At 33.5% G+C, this 22,343-nt stretch overlaps 1 protein-coding gene across 2 annotated transcripts in view; it reads right to left on the bottom strand.

The window, feature by feature from the left end:
* Positions 1 to 22,343, bottom strand: part of Atg5 (autophagy related 5) — a 118,913-nt gene that overhangs the window by 30,800 nt on the left and 65,770 nt on the right. Inside the window, exon 6 of one of the 2 annotated variants that reach the window (XM_071613172.1) lies at positions 14,987 to 15,081. In XM_071613172.1, coding sequence (XP_071469273.1) covers positions 14,987 to 15,081 — 95 coding nt within the window. The remainder of the gene's footprint in view (positions 1 to 14,986; positions 15,082 to 22,343) is intronic. The other variant, XM_071613173.1, reaches the window with a different exon arrangement.

The following is a 22,343-nucleotide window of genomic DNA, read 5'->3' as shown; positions in this document are numbered from 1 at the left end:
TTGAAGAAATAAACATTCTTTGGACAGGGAATAAGGATAGGTTTGCTACTGCCAGCATCACATTAAGCCAGCAGTAAACTGGGAAAATGAAGACCACGTTGGTCAGTGAAAAATGGGAGGACTGAAGTCAATTAAAGTAGCAGTGAGACGAAAGTACAACTTATCTCTGGCATTTATTACCAAGATTGACAATTCTTCCAGAAACTCTAACATTGACTGTAATATGAGATGCTTAATAATAATCAGGGAGTAAACTCAAAAGAGATATACACTCATCTCTTTCTTATGATATAAATACCACTCAACAATTAGCTATGGAACGGCTCTATTTACAACAGTTGTAACATTTTTAAGTCATCTTACATTATAAGCTTCTATTGAATTTCAAAACTGACCATTGGAGTCTAACTTATTTTTGCTATATTTACTTATATTTTCAAAAAAGTTTTAAGAGAGATGAAATTCACAAAAAATGAAAAAAAGAAAAAAAAAGGAAAGAAAGAAATTAACAAAACATGAAAAAGAGGCCTGGGGAATGGCTCACTGGTACAGCACTTATTTACCTACCTGTGTAAGGCCCTGTGTTTGATCCATAGAACTAAGAAGGGTGGGAAATGAGAAAAAGAAAGAAAACCCATACCTATAATTGACAGTAAGGTTTATTTTTACATATGTTAGATGTAAATATAACCTTAAAATAAAACATAAAATATAAGTCTTTAAATAAAAATGTAAGTTTCTTGTTATAACCAAAATTTTCTTTATTGAGAGGGCTAAAACTCCTCATTTTTAGTGAAATAATTAAAATCACCTCATTTACAAGCTCTTATAAAATGAGGTATTAATTATGTTGGTTTTAAAATTACCATTTATACATACTATATATATAAGTATGAGGAAAAAGTTAAAATTATTTCTAAATCTGAAGGTTCATGTTTTGATATAATCACTAAAAAACTGATAATTACAGAAAGAATTTTCTGTGAAAGCAAGCAAGCAAACAAGCAAACCACCCCACAAATTTAGCATTAAGTTTCAAAATCTTCACACAAAAGGAGGATGTTACATTTTTTACTTTCTGTCCATGTATTTTCTCTAATAGAAGAAAATGGACAGAAGGTAGGAAGCTAAACAATGGGAAGAGTAAATAAGAAGTCAGGTATGTGTGAAAACTGGAATACAATCTAAAATGGAAAGTCCTGATAGAATGGGGATAAGAATACAGAAGTAATGAATTTTAGCAATATATGAAAGAGAATAGGCTGTAGAGCCAGGCAGTGTTGCCTGGGTACAAATCCTGGCTCTCACAGTTACTAGGTGGATGAGCCTAGACAATGTTCAATGACCAATGGATATATCAATTATGCACCTTTATAAGGGGACAGTAACAGCATATAATAGTAAGGATCAAATGAATAAATACATGCAAAATATTTAAAACAGTATTTGGCTTTCAATAAAGTACAAAATAAATGTTACTGTTATTCACTTACAGTTTGCGTTAATTATTAACAATTTTTAATCTTGCAAATATTCAGTGAAACAATAATTACAGCTTGGTGCAACAAGTTAGTGATGAGAGAATGTTGAACTTCATTTAATGATAACTCTAGTAGTTTCAAATAACAATAAAACTTGGCCCATCTTCATTTCTCTATCTATAAATCATATATACTATTTGACATCAGATTATTTTGAAATTATTAGACAAATCAAAATGTTAAAGCTCTTTAAAAGCTTAAATAGTAATAACATTTGTTATCATCCAGTGCTCTAAAATTAAACCAGAAAATCATCTACATCAAATAGCTACCATCCCTGTATATGACAGTTATTTAATATACCTGCCACATATTTGTAATTAAGTTACTTTTATTTTTCAAAATTTCTCATAGAAAGCAACTTAAGTCTAAAACAAAGACTAGTAGCTTATTAGTCGGGGCATCCAAAACTTGCTGTGTTAGGCTGCCCCCTACAGGCCTCAACTTACCTATTTCTTTTTAAAGATATACAGATAGAGAATGTCATTCAAATTTTACATTAAAAGCAGTAACACTAAAGAAAATTATTATTCTTAATCCAATCATTATATTAGGAAATAGTCCCAAACAACTGTCTATAAAGATGGAAATGAAACAGATCTTGCCCTTGGTGAATTCAGTTAGTTGCTTTCAAAGAAATGACATTTACTTCAATAAAACCATGATGAAATACTGGAAAATGTCTTTATCTTATGATTCTTGATAGAAAAAGAGCCAGAATGAAGATCCTAGACCCAAGTTCAGAACTATCAAATATCAAGCTGACAAGTCAGTTTTGTGCCAAGTTGTCTTATTTTAAAATTAAGCAGTCAGAGGATTCCTCCAGCTTCTACGGCTTTAATATTCTGTATTTACATCTGCCATAGCAAAGGCAGAAAGAAGTGTTTTTTAAAAGAGTTTAGAGAAGGAATAACATAGAACGAACAGCTGGTGACACATGTGGAAAGATCAAGAAAAAGTGATTAACAGGTGATATTCTAGATGAGTTTAGAAGCACTCTGAGAGTGATGGCTATTCTGAAGAGTTAAACCGAGTAAGAAAACAATGTGAACTTGGATAACAGCATATGATGTCTAAAGCTATATGTAATATGGAATTAACATCAGTGTAAAAATCAATAGACTGGAGGGAGAGAAATAAGGTAGAAAAATCTACTAAGAACAATTAAAATAGTTCAGTTAGGAGGTAGAGGACATGAGTGAAAATGGCAAGATGGGGTTACAAGCAAATGGTTCTGGTATGTTAGAATGTACAATTTGAAAAAAAAATGAACTAAAATTCTATCAAGATACTGAGCCTAGTAAATTCAAGGAAAGTGGTAAAGAGGAATACAAAACTAAAATAGATTATGTGAATATTTTAGAAGTGACTTTGAGTGGAGATCACTCTGCTAAGATCAGAAAAACAGTGATAAATGGAGTGAGCTATACATGAGGTATGTTCTACTGGTCACAAAATAAAATATGGGAAGAATGACAAACCATCATCATTGATGTTAAAATAATTCATAGCAGTCGCCTGTAATCCCAGCAGCTCTTGAGGCTGAGGCGAGAGGATCGAAAGTTCAAATGAGATCAGGCAGTTCAAGGTGGTATGGCCGTAGATATGGGATAGCAAGTTAAAAGTCAGCCTCAGTATTTTAGCGAGTCCCTATCGCTAAATAAAATATAAAAAGGGGTGGGGATGTGGTTCAGTGATTAAGCGTCTCTGAGTTCAATCCCAGTACCAAAACAAACAAACAAAAAACTACACAGAAGGTCCACAAGGAAACTAAAGGGTTGTACAACTCTATAAACCACCTAGATGTAACAGATACTGTTAAAAACTCACTCAAGAATTATACAATATACCTTCTTCTCAGAAAACATGTTCCAGGAAAGAGTATATGTTAGGACAATAAAACAAGTCTCAGAAAACTTAATTATATTCAATCTTGCAAAGTACATTCTTTGAGCATAATGGGAGGAAATTAGAAATCAAAAACAGAAGGAAATTTGGTAAATTCACAAATTATGTGGAAATTGAACATTACATTCCTAAATAATAAAGGAATCAAAGCAGAAATCAAGAGAAATTGGAAAATATTTTAAGAAGGCGGAAAATGAAACAATATACAAAGAATTAATAAATAAAGTGAAAATAGTGTTTACAGGGAAATGTAAAGGAGATAAAAAGCAATTTTGATGAGGAAAATGGCTACATTTTTTAAAAAAAGATCTTGCCAGGCATGGTGGTACATGTCTGTAATCCCAACAACTTGGGAGATTGTGGCTAGAGGATTGCAAATTCAAGGCTATCTTCAACAACTCAGCAAGACCCTAAGAAACTTAAGTGAGAGCCTGAATCAAAATTTTAAAAAAATGAAAGGCTTTGGGGATGTGGCTCAGTAGTAAAGTACCTCTGGGTTCAATCCCCTATACAAAAAACAAAACAAAAAACCAACCAAACAACAACAACAACAAAAAAATCTCAATAAGCAGCTTTCCAATTTAACAAAATACAAAAAGAACAAAATAAGAATGAAAATAATAATATTAATTTGAATAGAGAATAGAAAAATTGTATGTGGGGAGAATAAACAAAACCAAAATATGTTATGTGAAAAATCAACTGAATTGACCAAATATTAGCTAGAATGACCATAGAGAAAAGAACATTCCTATTACTAAAATCAAGCCTGGTTTGGTGGTGGGTACCTATTATAATTCCAGCTACTTTGGAACGCTGAGAGGAGGATCATAAATGCATGGCCAACTCAGGCAACTTAGAGATCCTGTCTCCGAAAGAACAAACAAACAAAAACAAAGTAGAGGGGAGGCAGGGATTTTAGCTCAGTGGTAACCAAAAAATAAAAATAAAAAAAAATTACTAAAATCAGAAATAAAAAGAAGGGGGCATCTCCCTCTGTCTCCCCACAACTCAAGAAAAATACAAAATCTGAAAATACCTTATAGGTATTTGTATTTGTTTTAATAACTGAAATAGTAATTAAAACAAATACACACTTTGGGGGGGGGGATACAGTTCACTGGAAAACACGTGATTAACGAGTAAAAGGTCTGGGTTCAACCCCCAAATGCCCCAAATAAAAAATAATTCCTGGAAATAAACTTGTAGGACCAGATGGTATCACTGGTGCCTTCTACCAAATTTTTAAAGATTAAACACCAATCCATCAAAAATTTTCCAAAAACATTAATCTTATTTACCACTAAAGCCTCAGTAAACATATTTTTCATCTTGCAAGGAATATATTCCTTAATAATATGCATATGCCATAAGTATTATTTTGAGAAAGATCTTCACTATAGACTGTACTCCACTACCTAATTGTCTTTCATCAGTAACTGCTACCAAAAAAAAAAGAGGTTCCTTTGTCTATCCAATAAAGATGTTCTTAAGATTAAATAAGGTGATATGGAAGTATTTTGCAGAATGCTTACCAATATAAAATATGAAGTGATTTTTAAAAATTATTTTATATCCCATATTGTGTTGTTTATAACTTGAGAGCATTAGTAGAAAATGAGTATGATTATCTGATAATTCAGCCCAAAATTTTACAAAAAGAATATATGGTATGAATGTTATGATACATTACATTATGAGCCCAGAATAAACACTCTCACAAGTGGTTAAGACTTCCTTAGTTTTGTACATATACTTTGTATTTTTACGCAGCCTTTATTATGTGAAAGGCAATGTGAAGTAAGTGAAGATATAAGCACAGCACCGAGACTTTGCTTCTTTTCTATGTATACTAAAGAAGACTTCTTGCATGTTTAATATGTAAAGCACTCTGACAGGAAATAAAATTAACTTCATAATTTGAGATTACTATTATTACAAAAACATGAAAATGAATGACTTTTCTTCAACATGTCAGTTATCTTCGCTCAGATCAGAAATAAACTACTTTTAAGAACTGAGGGCTGGGGTTGTGGTTCAGTGGTAGAGCACTCGCCTCGCATGTGCAAGGCACTGGGTTCGATCCTCAGCCCACATATCAATAAAATAAAAAAAAATAAAGATTAAAAAAAAAAGAACTGAGCAATCACTTCACAGTTTGTTATCATTCTTTACATATGAGATACAAATCATATTTTAAACCCAGATTCCCAACATATATCTTAATATGCTACTGAGATAGGTATGGTGTGAATTAAGTATCAAACATACTTTTCCCAAGAGTTACTGCTATATAATTCTTTGACTGAAAAACAATTGACAATATACTTGGGAATTTGGGAGAAGCTTATTATATTCCCCTTTAACATTTTTTCTAATTTCATCTCCTATCCCATACATCAGTTCTCTTTATCTAGGCAGCTGTTGAGGTTAGGGCAGAGCCTAACCTAGAGAGAGCTGGAAACCTCTGCAGTGTTCTTTCTGGGTGAACTTGTGCATGTGAATCACCAAAACCTGAGGAAAAGGAGAATTTAAGAGGCTGAATTCTTTCTACTTTTGAGACAGAAAGAGAAGACCAGGGAATATATAGATTTCTACCAAGACCCTTTCAGAAAATGACACCTAGAATATTTTCAGATACGAAATATAAATTCTAAGTAGATATCCTTGAAATAGGAGATAAAATCTGCAGAGGAAAATCTAAAATTGGCCTAAAACTGAAGATACTAAACTGCAGCAAAACCTAGGCCTGGGGAGCACACAAGTTCACGTCTCTGCAAGTGGAAGACTGAGGAAGTGTAGGAAAGGAAAGTATTCTAAAGTTTCATCTTATGGGGAGGAAAAGCAGTAAAAGAACAGTATCTTGATGAATACAAGAGTATTATAACAACAGGATAATGACCCTCAGTAAAGGGAGGGTCAATATCAATGGACTAAAAACAGAGTACTAAATTTAAAGGACAAAAAGGAAAAATAGCAATCTCAAACTAGCAAATAATTTAGCCCTCGTTTCTAATAAACATTCTAGAATAAAATTATGATGAAACATTAAAAATTAGAACTAAATCCATTAATTCCAAAAACTGAACAGAAATGTCTAAGACATCATTATTCAATGGTATTGTTGTGTTTTTTAATTAATTTTTTTTATTTATATACGACAGCAGAATGCATTTCAATTCTTGATAGAGCACAATTTTTCATATCTCTGGTTGTATACAAAGTATATCACACCAACTCGTGTCTTCATACGTGTACTTTGGATAATAATGATCACCACATTCCACCATCATTAAATTCAAAGGTCTTATCAATGCAATAAAGCAAGAAAAGAAATGGTAAAAAATGAGTCATTTTTGTTTGTTTGTTTAGGTGATGCCATTAATACACAGAAATTGAATGATTTTTAAATTTTTTAAAAATCTACAAAAAAATCTAGAAAATGAATTTAATGACACAGAGCCTACCTGAATAAAACCTTCAAATCTATACGTAAAAGAACATAACACAAATATAACAAACAAAATTCTAATATGATAAACATATTTTGTATGGAAGATAATGTAAAGCAAATTATAAAAAAGGAAAATTAAAGTTAACTAATTTCTGCTTATAATTAAAAAGGACACGATGGGGTCTTGAATAAAACAATTTTAAAAGCCATGTGGAAAAATGAAGCCAGGCACATTCCTGTAATCCCAGTGGCTGAGGAGGCTGAGGCAGGAGAATTGTGAATTCAAAGCCAGCCTCAGCAAAAGCGAGACATTCAGCAACTCAGTGAGACCTTGTTCCTAAACAAAATACAAAACAGGGCTGGGGATATGGCTCAGTGGTAAAGTGCCCATGAGTACCATCCCTGGTACCCCCTCTCTATGAATAAGAATAACAATAGAAAAGTATAAACAGGGAAAGAAATCAATTGCTGCAGCAAAAATCAAAACGCTAAAAGTAAAATAAAAATTAAACTTAAAAAATGTTAAATATACTGAAAAAAATGTAATATAGCATACAGAAATAGATTCCAGTAGCCAAACTACTTTAATATTAAGCAGAAGTAGACGGCTTAGCCAGTATAAAAACGATAGCTTATTTTTGGAGTGAAAAAGCTATGGCCCACAAGCTAAAATGTGCCCTTCAACTGTTTTTGAAGTTTTACTGGGACAGTCATGCTTATCATTAGCAAACTATGGATGCTTTCGTGCCACAGGGTCACACAGTTGCAAAAGAGACCATCTGGTCCACAAATCTGAAAATGTTTACTCTCTGCTCCTCTAAAGAAAAAGTCTGCTAACTCTTGTTTAGATAATAATCAGTTGTTATTTGGATGAAAATAAAGCTAGAACCCTATCTCATATATTATGTTCTGGAAAGGGATCTTCTTTTTTTTTAATATTTATTTTTTAGTTGTACACAATACCTTTATTTTGTTTATTTATTTTTATGTGGTGCTGAGGATCGAACCCAGGGCCTTGCACGTGCTAGGTGAGTGCTCTACCGCTGAGTCACAACCCCAGCCCGAAAGGGATCTTCTTAAGAGAAAAAAATCCATATACCACTAAGAAAAAGGGCATATTTGGCAAAAGGATTTTAAAACTTAACATAAAAACAAATCCAAACAGCTAACAAGGGTTACGTACATTTATAAATTCATTCGGTGTGAGAAACACTAATTGAAGAAAAAAGTCATTGATGCTCTATTGAGGGAGAGGTAAGAGGAGAAGCACACCCCCATATTTTTGTTGGAAATTTAACTTCATTATGTATTTGGAAAATAATATAGCAAACTTATTTTATGTAAAAGTCTCCACCTTATGGGCTGGGGATACAGTTTGGTTAGTAGAGTGTTTGCCTCGCCTGCACAAGGCCCTGGGTTCAATCCCCAGCACCACAAAAATAAATAAATAAATACATAAATAAAAGTCTCTACCTTACAATGCTGAAACCATTCTTGAGTGTTAATTTCCTATGTGAAAGAAAACATAATGCTATTTACTAAAGCCCTGCTTATAGCGGTAAAAACTGGAAATAAAGAGAAAACTCATCAGTAAAAATATGGAACACATTACAGTACACACAAATAGTGAATGCTTTAGTCATTGAAAGAATAAATTAGACAGAATAGCTCAATATGCTCCCTCCCATCCAAAAAGCAGCAACAAAAATGTCTTGAAAAGATGTTCCTAAGAAGATTTACAATAACAAGCACATTAAAAAATTCACAACTTCACCAGGGATTATAGCCCATATCTACCAAGGTTAAAATGGCCACTCCTTAAAAACACACCCACATACACACAGAAAATAACAAATAAAAATTAAAAAAAAACAACACCATATGATCCCAAAACTCTACCTATATGCAAATACCCAAAAGAAGTGCCCAGATATTTTTTTTAAATGTTTCTTTGGAAGAAGACAAGCATTTAAATTGGTGAACCTTCATGGCTGAGTTTGTGGCCCAGTGGTAGAGAACTTCTCTAGCAAGTGCAAGGCCTTGGATTCGATCCAAATACAACAAAAATTGCATTAAATTTTAAAAATGGGTGCATTTTCACTACAGCAGATTATAATCTCCAATGTGAGTATGTTATCAATTGAAGGCTTTAATAAAACAAAGACCATCTCCTGCAGGCAAGAAGGAATGCAACTAGCAGGCAGCCTTGGAACTCAATTGTATCTCTAAACTAAATCTCCCCAGTCTGCTAACTTATCCCTCATTGATCAAATGCTGGACTCACCAAGTCTCCACAATCATGTGAGGTAATTCCTTAAAAATCTCTCTCTCCCTCTCTGTGCACATGTGAAAAGATAATACATACATATTCTGTTTTTCTCAAGAATAGGAAACACCCATGCTCACAGTTATTTACAAGAGTCAAAAGGTAGAGGCAACTCAGGTAGATGAATGCACAAGCAAAATTTTTTATATTCATACAACAGATTATTGAACCTTAAGAAAAGGAAACTCTAGTAATTAAGGTGTGATTCATTTGAAGAGCACTTGTCCAGCATGCACAGGTCCTGAATTCAATTCCCAGCACTGAAAACAAGGAAGGGAGGAAAGAAGAAAATTCTAATGAGCCTTTACGAACTTAGAAAACATTCTGTCAAATGAAATAAGCCAGTCCAAAAAAAAAAAAAAAAAGTAATATAAGATTCCCCTTACATGAAGTACTTGATGTAGTAAAATTTATAGAAAAAAACAGAATGGGACAATAGGTAAATGCTAAAAGAGTATCAAGTTTGCCTGGTATGGTGGCATACAACTGTAATCCCAGCTACTTGGGGAGGCCAAAGCAAGGTGATTACAAATTCAAGGACAGCATAGCATGGATGACTTAGAGACATACTGCCTCAATAAAAGGAAAAAGGGGTAGAGATGTTACTCAGTGGTAGGATGCCTGTCTAGCTTTCACAGAGTTCCTAGGATCAATCCTGAGGACTAGGGCAGGGTGAAGTGGGGCTGTAGATTTTTATGTTACCAGATTAAAATTTTTTTCTTATGGAAAAAATTTAAATTATTTTTAAACCAAGTAATATATAATTATAAGTAGAACAGAGAATATTAGTATTATATTCTCCTAAACATATTTAAAATCTCTGTACAAAGTATATTACAAATTATAAAATGTGTCTTTTTGAAATAATCAAAAACTAAAACTGAAAGCATCAATATTTGGTTTACTAAATAACTAATATGAACCTCCTATTGGTCTTTGGCTTTTCTGTTAGATGTTATTGCAAGGTATTAATCAAAATGTAAAATAACAGAAGATTAGAGTTTATAATTTCTCACTACCACTGCTATAATATTGGAGGAGGAATCCTAAAGACATGGCCATAATTTGCCACACATCTCTACTGTTCTCACATTTCAATATTAATAAATTAACATTCTGGGGGGAAAAAAGAGCCTAAAATTTGACTTCTTCAGTTTAGGAAGTGCCCAGTTAATCCCTGACATCCTAGTTTCCATTTTTAAAAATATACTTTTTCTCCTCTGAAATTGCTAAATATTTAGATTCTTAAATATATCTTAGCACATCACAATAGAAAGTAAGTAGATTTGTAAAAGTAAAAATAGCCAGTAAACCTGATCAAATTAAAATATTAATGGGGGTTTAATGACAAATGAACATAAAATAGTAAATGAGAAAGAACAGAGAGCTCTGATGATTATGAAAGAGAACAAATCTAAACTCAAAATTCCACTTTTTGTATTATTACATAACTGATGAAGAACTTCTTCTAAGGATAAGTGGGAACCATCTAATCATGTAAGAGGAAACAAACACCGTTAATCAGCTTTGTGTTTTGTTTAAAACTGAAAATAACATTGTTAGGTGGTTCCTAAGAAAAGTTCCTAAATTTGTTTATAACCTCAAAAACAACATGGAAAAGAGAGGAGATGGCATAATGATCTTTGTTGAATAAGTATGAATGGATATTCAAATTATTAAAATTTATCTTAAGATTTTTCCATTCCTTCCAGAATAAAGAGAAAACATGGTAATATGGTCTAATCTGTACCTTTGCAGCCTCTTTCCCCACAACTCCTGATACTCAAGAGGTCCTCTGTCTCAAAGTCCCCTTTGCCTACAATGTTCTTCTCCAGACTTTCTGCCTACCCTAAGAAACACAAGGTTTCCTCGAATCAGCCTCCTCTGTCTTCCCAAACTAGTTCAAATTCCCCCAGGAGCATTAGAATTTTATTACACTACGTATCTATTCACAGAAATCACAGTTGCAGTGTTATATCTGTATACTGAAGTTGATTAGTTTCTTTCAACCTCTCAGGAATGATATATATAATATTAACCACCACTTGACTTCCCTGTGTATAGCACAGGGCATGGAAATGCAAATATTTGTGAGTAAATAAACTCATATAAGGCAAATCAGAGAAAACTTTTTACTCAAAATATATTGACAGGATAACATTTATGAATCTGTTCCTTCTTTAAAAAACTGAAACAATAGGTTAAGTTCATTCTACAAGAGAAATACCAATATCTAAGGAATTTATGGTCATTTTACAAATCTTTCTGACAGATACTCTCATTAATCACCATCTATTTAAATGTGCTATCATAAATAACATATTGGTTACATTTCTGTAACACTTCCTGCCATTAACCTCATTTCTAGAATACTGGCTAATACTAAAGCACCTGGATTTCAGGAACACAAACCTGAAACTCACACACCAAACCAAACTGTTATGTAAATGACAGAAACATGGTCTGCAACATCTCTAGACAGTTTCTAGAGGAATTTAACTTTTACCACTATAATTCTGTCACTTGGTTATAATCATTTTGAGCCTATAAATAAACATTTTCCAGATGAAAAATAAGTAGTTCTACATAATCTTTACAAAAGCCAATCTTTAAAGAACACTGCCAAAGTTCTAGTTTCCTATCAATGTAAGGTGAACTTTACTTTTTGTCATAATATATAAAGGAAAATTATGATAAGCTGGACATGGTGGAGATCACCTTTAACCCCAGCTATTTGGAGGCTAAAGTAGTAAAACTGCATAGTTTGAGGCCAGTCTCAACAATTAGCGAGCACTTGACTTAAAAAAAATTAAAAGGGCTGAGTAAGTAGCTCAGTAGAAGAACAACCCTGGATTGAATCCTTAGTACAAACAACAACAACAAAAAGTTCACAAATCAGAACTAAGTTTAGATTCTTTCATTTCTTTGATAGTGAGCAAGTGATATAAAGGTCGCTGACCTTCCATTTCCTCATTTTTTAGAAATGAGATAATGATTCCTACCTCCTAAGACAGATTTGAGACTTCAACATGATAAAATGGGCCTCTCTCAAGCATGCTCAGGGTCCCTTGCTCACTCCTTGCTGTACAGGAATTCTATTAGGATTCTGCAGAGTAAAATAAGTATTTTAGTGAAAATTATTCCCTTCATTTGTATATTAATAACATGGATTTTCAGGGTTTCTTTACATCTTCTTTACTAACTAAAGATCTCAAAGACTACAGTACTAAATATTAAATAAAAGGTAACAATCGAAATGCCATATAAATAAAAAGCTAGACTCAAAAACAAAATATCAAACATATAAACTAATCAAAAGTTAGCAACAGAAATCTAATGTTAAGTAGAGATCATATAATCAAAAAAAAGAAAGAAAACAGGACTCCATCTCTCTTTGGTCAGAACATGCATGGACATTTAAAAACATAAAATAGGGCCGAGAGTGGTGGCAGGAGGACTGCAAATTCAAACCACCCTTGGCAACTTAGAGAGATCCTGTCTCAAAATAAAAATTAAAAAAGGGCTGAATATGTTCAGTGGTTAAGTGCCTCTGGGTTCAATTCCTGGTACCCAAAAACCAAAATAAAATAAAATGTAAAATAGGGAAATGAAGAAAGTCAGGATATGATAAATTAGTAAAAACTGGAAGACCTAAATTGTTATATTCATGTTACACAACACACTTGGGTATAAAGCCAAAAGGAAAGTTATGTAGGTCACTTAAAAACTTCAGTCTCTTTCTTTTAAAGACAAAATGCCCAACTGTCTTGACACTGGAAAGATCAGGCAAGAAGCACTGGCAGCCAGGTTTTGTAAGGCAAATTTTGAGAATTCTCTACCTTCTCACTTACTAATTATGGAATTTTTATAAAAACCATTTTTCCCATGCATACACATTTTCTTTTTCCTCCTAACCCCATTCTCCACTTCTTTCTGCATTATAATAAACAAGAGTAAGAGATACGAACTGACAATTTTCCACCAGAATACAATGATATACCAAAAAGGAAGACCTCTCTTCTCTATATCTGCACTATTATTCTGACAATAATAATCCCTACATTAAGCATTAATATAATACACTATCCCTATGGGAACTCAAAGTAATTACATAAGGAAAATACAGTATCATTAAATGTAAACACCAGAATTGAACAATACACTTCTAAGTGCTAGGAAGTACAAATCTGAAAACAATTTTGGAACTCTTCTTTTGAAAATGTCTTTAAAGTCATTTAAAGTTACATACTTTGTTCAACTAAATTCCATAAATAAAATACTTTGTTAGGCTGTAGAAATGCCTTATGGTAAGTTAGTATGGAGATTATGATAGAATAAAATGAAAAGAAGATCAACAATAAATGATTACCAAGTTAAAAATTCACATGCTGGGTACTTTACTAGATGCTGGACCCAGACTAGGAACATAGCAATCCTGACTTCAAGAAAAGTATCAACCCCTTGGAAATTATACCTGCAGCATTGAATAAAAAGGTATTTTATTCCTTCAGTATTCTGAGACTTTATTTGCTAATTTTTAATCAGGCGATTGGTCTTCCTCTTTGAATATAGTTATGTGATGACTTAACCAGAGCAGACTCTCTGTTCTTAAATGATTTCCCATGATAGCAGGTAATTTGCTTTCTAGAATATCATTAATTCGATAATTTATTTATTTATTTTTTGGTGGTGCTTGGGATCAAACCTGTGACCTCACATGTTAGGCAAACATTCATCCACTGAGTTACAACCCCAGGCCCTCAATAAGTATTTAGTATTTGCTATATTATATCCCAAGCACACTGAATTTTTAAGTACTATACAAAATATTATAGTTCTTTACCTCCTATATATTTGCTGTAATGAAGACCTGCAAAGCTACTTACTGTCTATTTTGTTGTACAATTCCAAGAATTCACCATATAAAATGAATGCAATCCTTTTATTTGTAATAGTTATATTCTATAAAAAGTGACTTAAAACACTGAGTTAGCAAATACTGAACTACTGGGCCTAAGAGAAATGATGTTATGTTTCTGAGAGCTTTTGTTACGACATATTCATCACCTAATACATAATCTTGCTTTAAGTACATTTCTGTTTAAAAACTACACCACGGGTTTGGGGTTGCGGCTCAGTGGTAGAGCACTTGCCTGGCACACGTGAAGCACTGGGTTTGAACCTCAGCACCACAGAAAAATAAAATAAAGGTATTGTGTCCATCTATAACAATAACAACAAAATATTAAAAAACAAAAACTACACTGTGCCTAGAGTACATTCTATACAGCACAAAAATCACCAACCAAAAAAAAAAAACAACCCTCCCATACCCCCAAAAGGAACAGGAAAAAAAAATGGACTGAACAGACTATGAAAAGGACTCTTGTTTATACTATGAAAGGTGAACAAGAAGACAAAGTGTTGCTTTGTTTAACGTCAGCTTGGAACATGCACATCAGGCAAATTATATTTTTAACTCCACTGCACATCTTGTAAAATTGCAAAGTGTTTCAAGTACTGACTTAGGGGTCACTGATAAATTTTAGCAAGTAGGTAATTCTGCCAATACAAAAACTTTGAATATTGAGTAGTAACTGCACACAAGTCAATCTCTAATATAATTGCCACCAAAAGTCAGATCTGAAAAACAAACTTTCAGATACTACACAACAGATTTTTGGACCAGGATTGCTTCAAGAAGTAAGATGTCTGAGGCTTTCACAACTTAGTATTTTTCAAAATGTTACTTCTTACCTGATATATTCTAAAAGGGATATAACGAAATCCATTTTCTTCTGCAGGATACTCCATAAGTTTCCGATTGATGGCCCAAAATTGGTCAAATCTGTCTGAAATGATATAAACTGTGTTATTAAAATGAACATTCTAATGGAATATCTCACATGAAGACATGAATATCTCCTAGAAATTTCAATAAACTATAATTAACTAATCTTATCTTTCCATAATTAAACATAAAGATATAAAGTTAAATTTTCTACATAATTTTTCCTCTTCCTATTTACATTTTTTCTTATAAGAAAAACCCTAAACAGATATGTGACTATTTGTGTTATGATGGCCAGGTATGGAAAGATAATTTGACTCTCCTGATCTCAATGCAACTGTTCAACTATAAACGGACAGACTTAAGTAAACTAAACGTTAGCCAGAATGTGCATACAGAAACAAAGCCAAACACTGAACTTGGTGCTAGGCATACTGGTACACACTTATAAATCCCAATTATTCAGCAGGCTGAGGCAGGATGATTCCAAGTTCAAGGCCAGCTTGGGTAACTTAGTGAGACCCTGTCTCAAAGGAAAAAAAGGTCTGGGGATGTAGCTTAGTAGTAAAACATCTCCGGGTTCAATCTCCAGTACAGAAAAAATTAAAAATAACTGTACTTGTGAAATGTCTATTGTATAGCATAATCTCACACTGATTAATCTTTTTTATTATTTAGGTTCATTAAAACATTTCTGAGACATAATGTGCATGCCATACTGTTTACCCTCTAATGTTTAGAATTCAGTGGTTTCTCAATAGAGTTCAGAATATTTTATATAAGTGGATCACACAATATGCAGTCTTTTCATTTTTTTCCATGCAACATATTGTTCATTTTTCCTATAGCATATATCAGAATCTCATTTGTTTTTGTGCCCAAAAACCATTCCACCACATGGAGTTACAAGATTTTATCAATCACCTGAAAAAATCTGAGTTTTTTTCAATAAAATATTTTTTGAACTTTTGGGTATTAGAAATATTATTATTAAGAACATTAATGCACCAGATATGGTAGGCTAAGGCAGGAGGATCGTGAGGTGGGAAAACAAAACACAACAAAAAATGTTCATGCACAATTTTTGTGTGAGCATGCATTTCCAGTTCTTTGGGATATTTACCTTGGAATGAAAGTGCTACATCTTACGGAAGTTCTGTTTAACTGCTATGTTTTGAGGAACTGCCAACCTGTTTTCCATAATGACCGAACCACTCTACATTCCCCCCAAGTAATGAATGAGGGTTCCAATTTATCCACATTCCTGCCAACACTTTAATTTCTGGTATTTCATACTCTGTCATCCAAGTGAGTATAAAGTAGTATCTCACTATGGGTTTGAATTGTACTTTCCTAACAACAAATAATGCTAAGCATCTTGTCATGTGTTTATTGACCAGTAGTACATTCTTCTTTAGAAAATTATCTATTAAATCCTTTACTCCATTTTAAATTGTGTTCTTTTTGCTATTAAGTTCTAAGCAATCTTTATATATTCTGGATACAAGCCCCTCATCCAACATGTAACTACAAACTTTTCTCTGATTCTGTATACTATTTCTTAAGCAATTCCTTTCTAGAATCCTTACAATAAAATGTTTTCCATAGTCAGAAATTTTTATCATGGCCAAAAATCTGTAAAGCAGGTAAAGAAGTCAAGAATTTCAGGCCAACTCACTGTTTGAGCCCTTACTCTACTGCTAGACTTGTCTCCAATTAATCTACAAGCAATCTTAATTGCTTAAGCTTTCATAACTATATAAAAGTAAAATTGTTTCTTCTTGTACCCAGAACATAAGTGCTAGAAGACTATGACTGGCTTTTAGGCCTTCCCTGGTCTCATCTTCAACTCTAACCTGGGGGACTACTCATGACATATTAGAAATTGTAGGTTAGGGATTTTGAATCTAGTTAATCAAGTACAGTTTCACAAATGATGAAGATGCTTAATAAGGAACAAGGCCAGAATGTGGATCTTCTGATTCAAATACCACCAGTTGCAAAACTATACCTTAAACCTAAGAGTAGCACCTTTAACACGGTCATTTCATATAGGAAGAAATTATATTTTAATGTTTAAAAAATGTTTTGTTTTGTTTTGTTTTACCATCAAGAATCAAGGCAAGAGGCTAGGGTCCGTACTTGTGAGATACTGGGTATAATCCTCAGCACCACATTAAAAAAAATAAATAAAGATATTGTATCCATGTTTTTAAAAATCTTTTAAAAAAAAAGAATCAAGGCAAGAATGTGACAACTAAATGATTCTTCATGCATACTTGAAAAATTTCACTCAGTGTATTGTCATTTAATCTCTAGCACCTTGCATGGTAAAGGCAGAGCATAAGCTCTTGAATCAAAGAATGAATATACTAAAACACTACAAATATAATATTTCATTTTAAAAAACGGAATTCTCTAATCCTAGCCCTGCAACCAAATATCAAGGTTATTAGAAACAAAATCCACTTAAAATTCCACCTTAATTCACATAAGATACTTTTTAAAAGGTGTTAGTTTCTAATGCCTCTTCTAAAAATAAGTTTCATAATTAAGATTCCTTCTCTATTAAAACTGAGCCTGTTTAAAAAAAAAAAAAACACTAGCAAACCCTCATTAAAACAGATATTAAAATTGCTTCTAAAAGAGAGAACAACACAGGCTACAATAAGTTTTCAACCAAGGAAAATGCTGATCTCCAAAGGATTTTCTTAACATTTGGAGACCTTTTTGCTGCGGAGCTCAGTGTGGTGGGTGCATGCCTATAAACCTAGCAGCTTGGGAGGCTAACGCAGGAGGATTGCAGATTTGAAACCAGCCTCAGCAACTTAGCAAGGCTCTAAGCAACTTAGGGAGACTCTGTCTCAAAATTTGAGGAAAAAAATTTTTTTTTAAAGATTGGGGAGATGTCAGTAGCTAAACACCCTTGGGTTCAATCTTGGTACCAAAAAGCAAAACAAAACACAATGTGAACCATGTACAGGCAGGAGGAGATGTATGTGTGATTAGCATTTAGGGATAGAGGCCAGAGATGCTGCTAAGCCTACCATAATACACAGGACAGCCTCCCAATACAATTATCCTGACCCCAGATGTCAACAGTGCTAAAAGAAGAAAAACAATCACAAACAATAAAAGATGCAGAAAAGTAATTAGTCAAAAGAGGTTGCAAATATGTACTGCAAGAAAGTACAAAAACTGGGGAAAGGACGAATGGAAACTTGACTATGACAGTTACAAATTTAATAATCTTCAGTTTCAAATTCTCCCTTCAACATATACAGTCCCACATGGACACAAATATTTTGAGATTCTCTACAGTAACAACTACTTGAAGGTTTCTCAGCAATGAGTGTTCAAAGGAGATTATAGGGCAAAGGCAGTTCTGTAGTTTCCAACTACTGCATAGTGGATCAGTGGTACTGAGGTAAGAACATCAAGTGAAGGCTGCCTCACACACATGCCCAGATGTGCAGTCTTCTCAAGGACCTGGAAGTATAGGCCCTGCCTAGCAATAATCTTCCCTCTCAACACAAAATCCAACCCTCTCAAGACTTCCTGCCTGCAGAGGCATACAGGTGGCTCAAAGGGTTCCTTCCCCTCTACATGCTATATTACCCAACTGCCTATGAACTAGCTCTGACCAAGGTACAATGGTACCCTTTAATTTGGTAGATTGAATTATACCTTTCCCCACTGAGATCTGAATCCCAGCCTTAAGGAAGGGGCCCATTGAAGTTTGTCCTTTCTCTACCAGTCCTAGGTACCATATATACTTTCCTATGTCTTAAAGTCACTCTTTTATCAGGGTTTAATCATTCTTTACAAAACTTACCCTGTTCAACCCAATGTGTAGTTTCTATCTCCTGATTGGACCCAGACAGACAACTATGTTTCAAAAGAAGAAAGACATGATAAAAGATCTGTACTTGTATCAGTTTTTAATCTTCTTATAAAAGGTTATAATCCCATATAAAAATTTTTGGCATTTTCTAAGCAATATGAAAAGCACACTAAGAATAAATTAACTTTTATTACTTGTTTATTATCAAGTAAGATACAGATAGCAGTTAAAGAAAATTAGCTCTAAAATTGTGTATATAACCAATTGCCTTTCAAACTGGACTTTATAATATCAGTATCTACTTTAATCAATAAAGGTTTAAGAACAAAATTTTTACTATTTTCCTAAATATTAATGAATTAAGAATATACTGAACTGCTTTCAAGCAACAGTTTAAATACTGAAACTATACTATTCATTATTATAATTAAGTCATAAAATTAGTGATTTGTTTCTTTGGCCATCAAGAACACACAGTACTTATACCATAATGACCTTTGGCTATTCATTTTTAACCACATACAACTATGCATCTATTAAATATGTACATCAATTTCAACAACTTCCAAATTTATTTAGTTCTCCTGCAAAACACAATTAAAAAAAACTAGGTAGGAAAAGATATAAACTAGCATTTGTTTAGATTATTCATATAATAGGAGAAAGAAAGAACAAATACACTTTCTATCAGACTTACTAGCAATGTAACTGATAGTTTTCTTTTTGAAATTCAAGAATGCTATTAATGCAAGGATTATAAAATTGAAGGACTGTTCTGTAGAAATATTACCTCTAAGCCAGGCCCAGTGGCACATGCCTGTAATCCAAGGGGCTTGGGAGGCTAAGACAGGAGGATTACAAGTTCGAGGCTAACCTCAGCAACTTAGTGAGATGCTGTTTCAAAGTAAAACATAAAAAGGACTGGGGATGTGGCTCCATGGTTAAGTGCCTGTGTGTTAAATCCCCAGGAATACCCCCCACACCAAAAACATTGCATCTGTTTTTTAAAAGGATTAAAAATAGAATTCCTCAAAAATCTTAGTGGCCATGAACTGTTCCTTACTTTCTACTGCATTAAGCTTTTATATTGATCTTGGAAAAAAAAATTTAATACAGAAAAAATAATCAGGATCAGTGATAGAGTGCTTGCCTAGCATGCATGTGACCTGATTTGTCCCCAGCACCATAAAAACAAAAGCAAACAAACAAACAAAAAAGAATTTCAGATTATCTCAAGGTACATTAGACTTTTATTCTCTGTTCCTTACATGGAAAAAAAAAAAAAAAGGCAAATTTGAAGGATTCTTCTACTTAAGCTTTATGGGAAGAAAGAACTTCAGGCAAAATTATTTTCAACACTCATGTGCCAAAATGTGCTTGAAATCCCCATGGAAGACAAGGAGTACACATTGGGAGACTTCAGGAATTATTACAAAATCTTAATTCAGTTGGTGGGCACCTCATAGGAAAAGGATGAGATGACCCCTATATACATACACATTGTATTCACTTACTGGTCTTGAATATTTATAATGCCAAAGACAACAGTTACAGCACCCCAAATAAACGTCACTATGTCAAGATATAAAAGACTGACTCTAAGCTGTTCTTTGAGAAGAAAACCAAATAGTTCAAAAATCACTAGGAAGGGGATCCACTCCTCATAAGATTTTGCATCTACCACCTGGATTATTCAAATCAGCAATACAAGTTGTTGTGTAATATATGTAGTGCTTTAACCAGAAGTTTTCAAGATATGTATCAGAAAACGTATCCAAATATAGACTTATTTGAATTAATTTCTTCACATGCAATATGTTAAAAATCTTTGTAAGGCAAAATAGGAGAAGAGAAAAGGGAATAAATAGTAATTACTGGTAGGCTGTCAAAAGCAGATGTAAAATAAGTGAGGTGTATCTTCGAGCTCATTTGTCTTCTGAGTCAAGTCAAATTAAGAGAATTACATCTAACCAGGCAGCTGAGGTGAACTAGGGACAAGGAGCATTCTCTTTCTCTTGGCACATCCATCAGTACTTAGATGCTGCTCCACACATTTATATATGAGCCAGAAAAGACTGGCACTACTGCACAGAGTTTAAAGTAACAGATATATCTGAGGAAAGCTTCTAAGGCAAAGTAGCTCTGAAAAGTATTTAAGGCCCCTGAAAATTCATCAAGAGCTATTTCATGATACAATGCAACCCATTTCAAGAGCGTTGGATTGGCAGATTGAGAAGTGCCAGTCTTGGAGGAGAATATCTTTAATCCTGTACATAAATACATCTTGGCAGTAGGATTGGACCCAGAGGAATTTGTGGTTTGAGGGAATCAAAAGAGCAACGAAACACAGGTCTCAGGAAAATTTGACATAGGCTATTGATGCCTGAGGATAAACTGGGAGAAGACATTTATTCCTTTGTCCTGTAAAACAAGAGCTACAGTCCAGGGAAATGGGCATCAAGAACAGTAGTTGATAATACTTAGAGTACAATTAATCTGTACTCTAAATATTATCAATTTGCTACTGCTTTCATCTAAATATTGCTACTGCTTTCATCTAAATCACAATCCTCATTTCAACAAGTGCAGCAGCTTCATAATTGGTCTTTCTGTTTCCATATGTCTCTTCTTCCCAGCATCTAAAGTGCTCTTTTTAAACAAACCAAATTGTATCACTAATGAATAAATTTTTCAAACATTTCTCTAATGGGTCATAAAGAATAATATGTCATGATGGACTTGAAAAATGTAGTTATTTTAAGTACAAAAATCATTAAAAACAAAACAAACTGAAACAAAAATCACTGCATCCTCTTATTGCCTACAACTGGGACAGACAGATGCCTGCCCAATTCTGCACACAGGAAACAATAAATACTGTCAGAAATAAAATACCTCTTCCTCAGGGAGCTGACTCCTATTGGCCACTTCCCATCCCCTGGAAGGATATTTATTGCTCATGCATTCCTCTGAGATCTCAAGACCCACCTTCCAACTTACTAAGATAGTATCTTGCTTACTTACTGAACTCCAAGTCACACTATTTTGTGTGTGGATGTGTGTGTGTGCACACGTGTATGTCCTAGAAAAATGCCAAGGTATTCTCATCTCACAGTTTTACAAGCCTGGAATACCTTCTCTTATCTTCACATAGCTCCTTCCTTCTGATTATTTAAGTCTCAACACAAGCGTTGTCTCCTCAAATTAACTTATTTCATAATCTCAGTAAAAGTAGCCCCACTCTCCAATCATTCTCTATACCATTAGGCTATTTTCTTCTAAACACTTATCATTATGTGAAATTACCCTTTTTCCATGCTTAATTACTTATTGTCTCACTACCATAGATAAGTTCTATGGGAGCAAGAATCTTGTCTTCTGTATCTTCAGTCCTAGAAAGTTTAAGGCACATAGTACATACTCAATGTTTTTTATTGATAAAATACCAAAATTAATGAATAATTTAGGCAAATGGAAAT

The sequence above is a fragment of the Marmota flaviventris genome, chromosome 6 (genome assembly GCF_047511675.1).
Source record: "Marmota flaviventris isolate mMarFla1 chromosome 6, mMarFla1.hap1, whole genome shotgun sequence".
Taxonomy (NCBI): Eukaryota; Metazoa; Chordata; class Mammalia; order Rodentia; family Sciuridae; genus Marmota; species Marmota flaviventris.
Note: the sequence above shows the minus strand (reverse complement) of the source record. Positions and strands in the feature narration are given on the sequence as shown.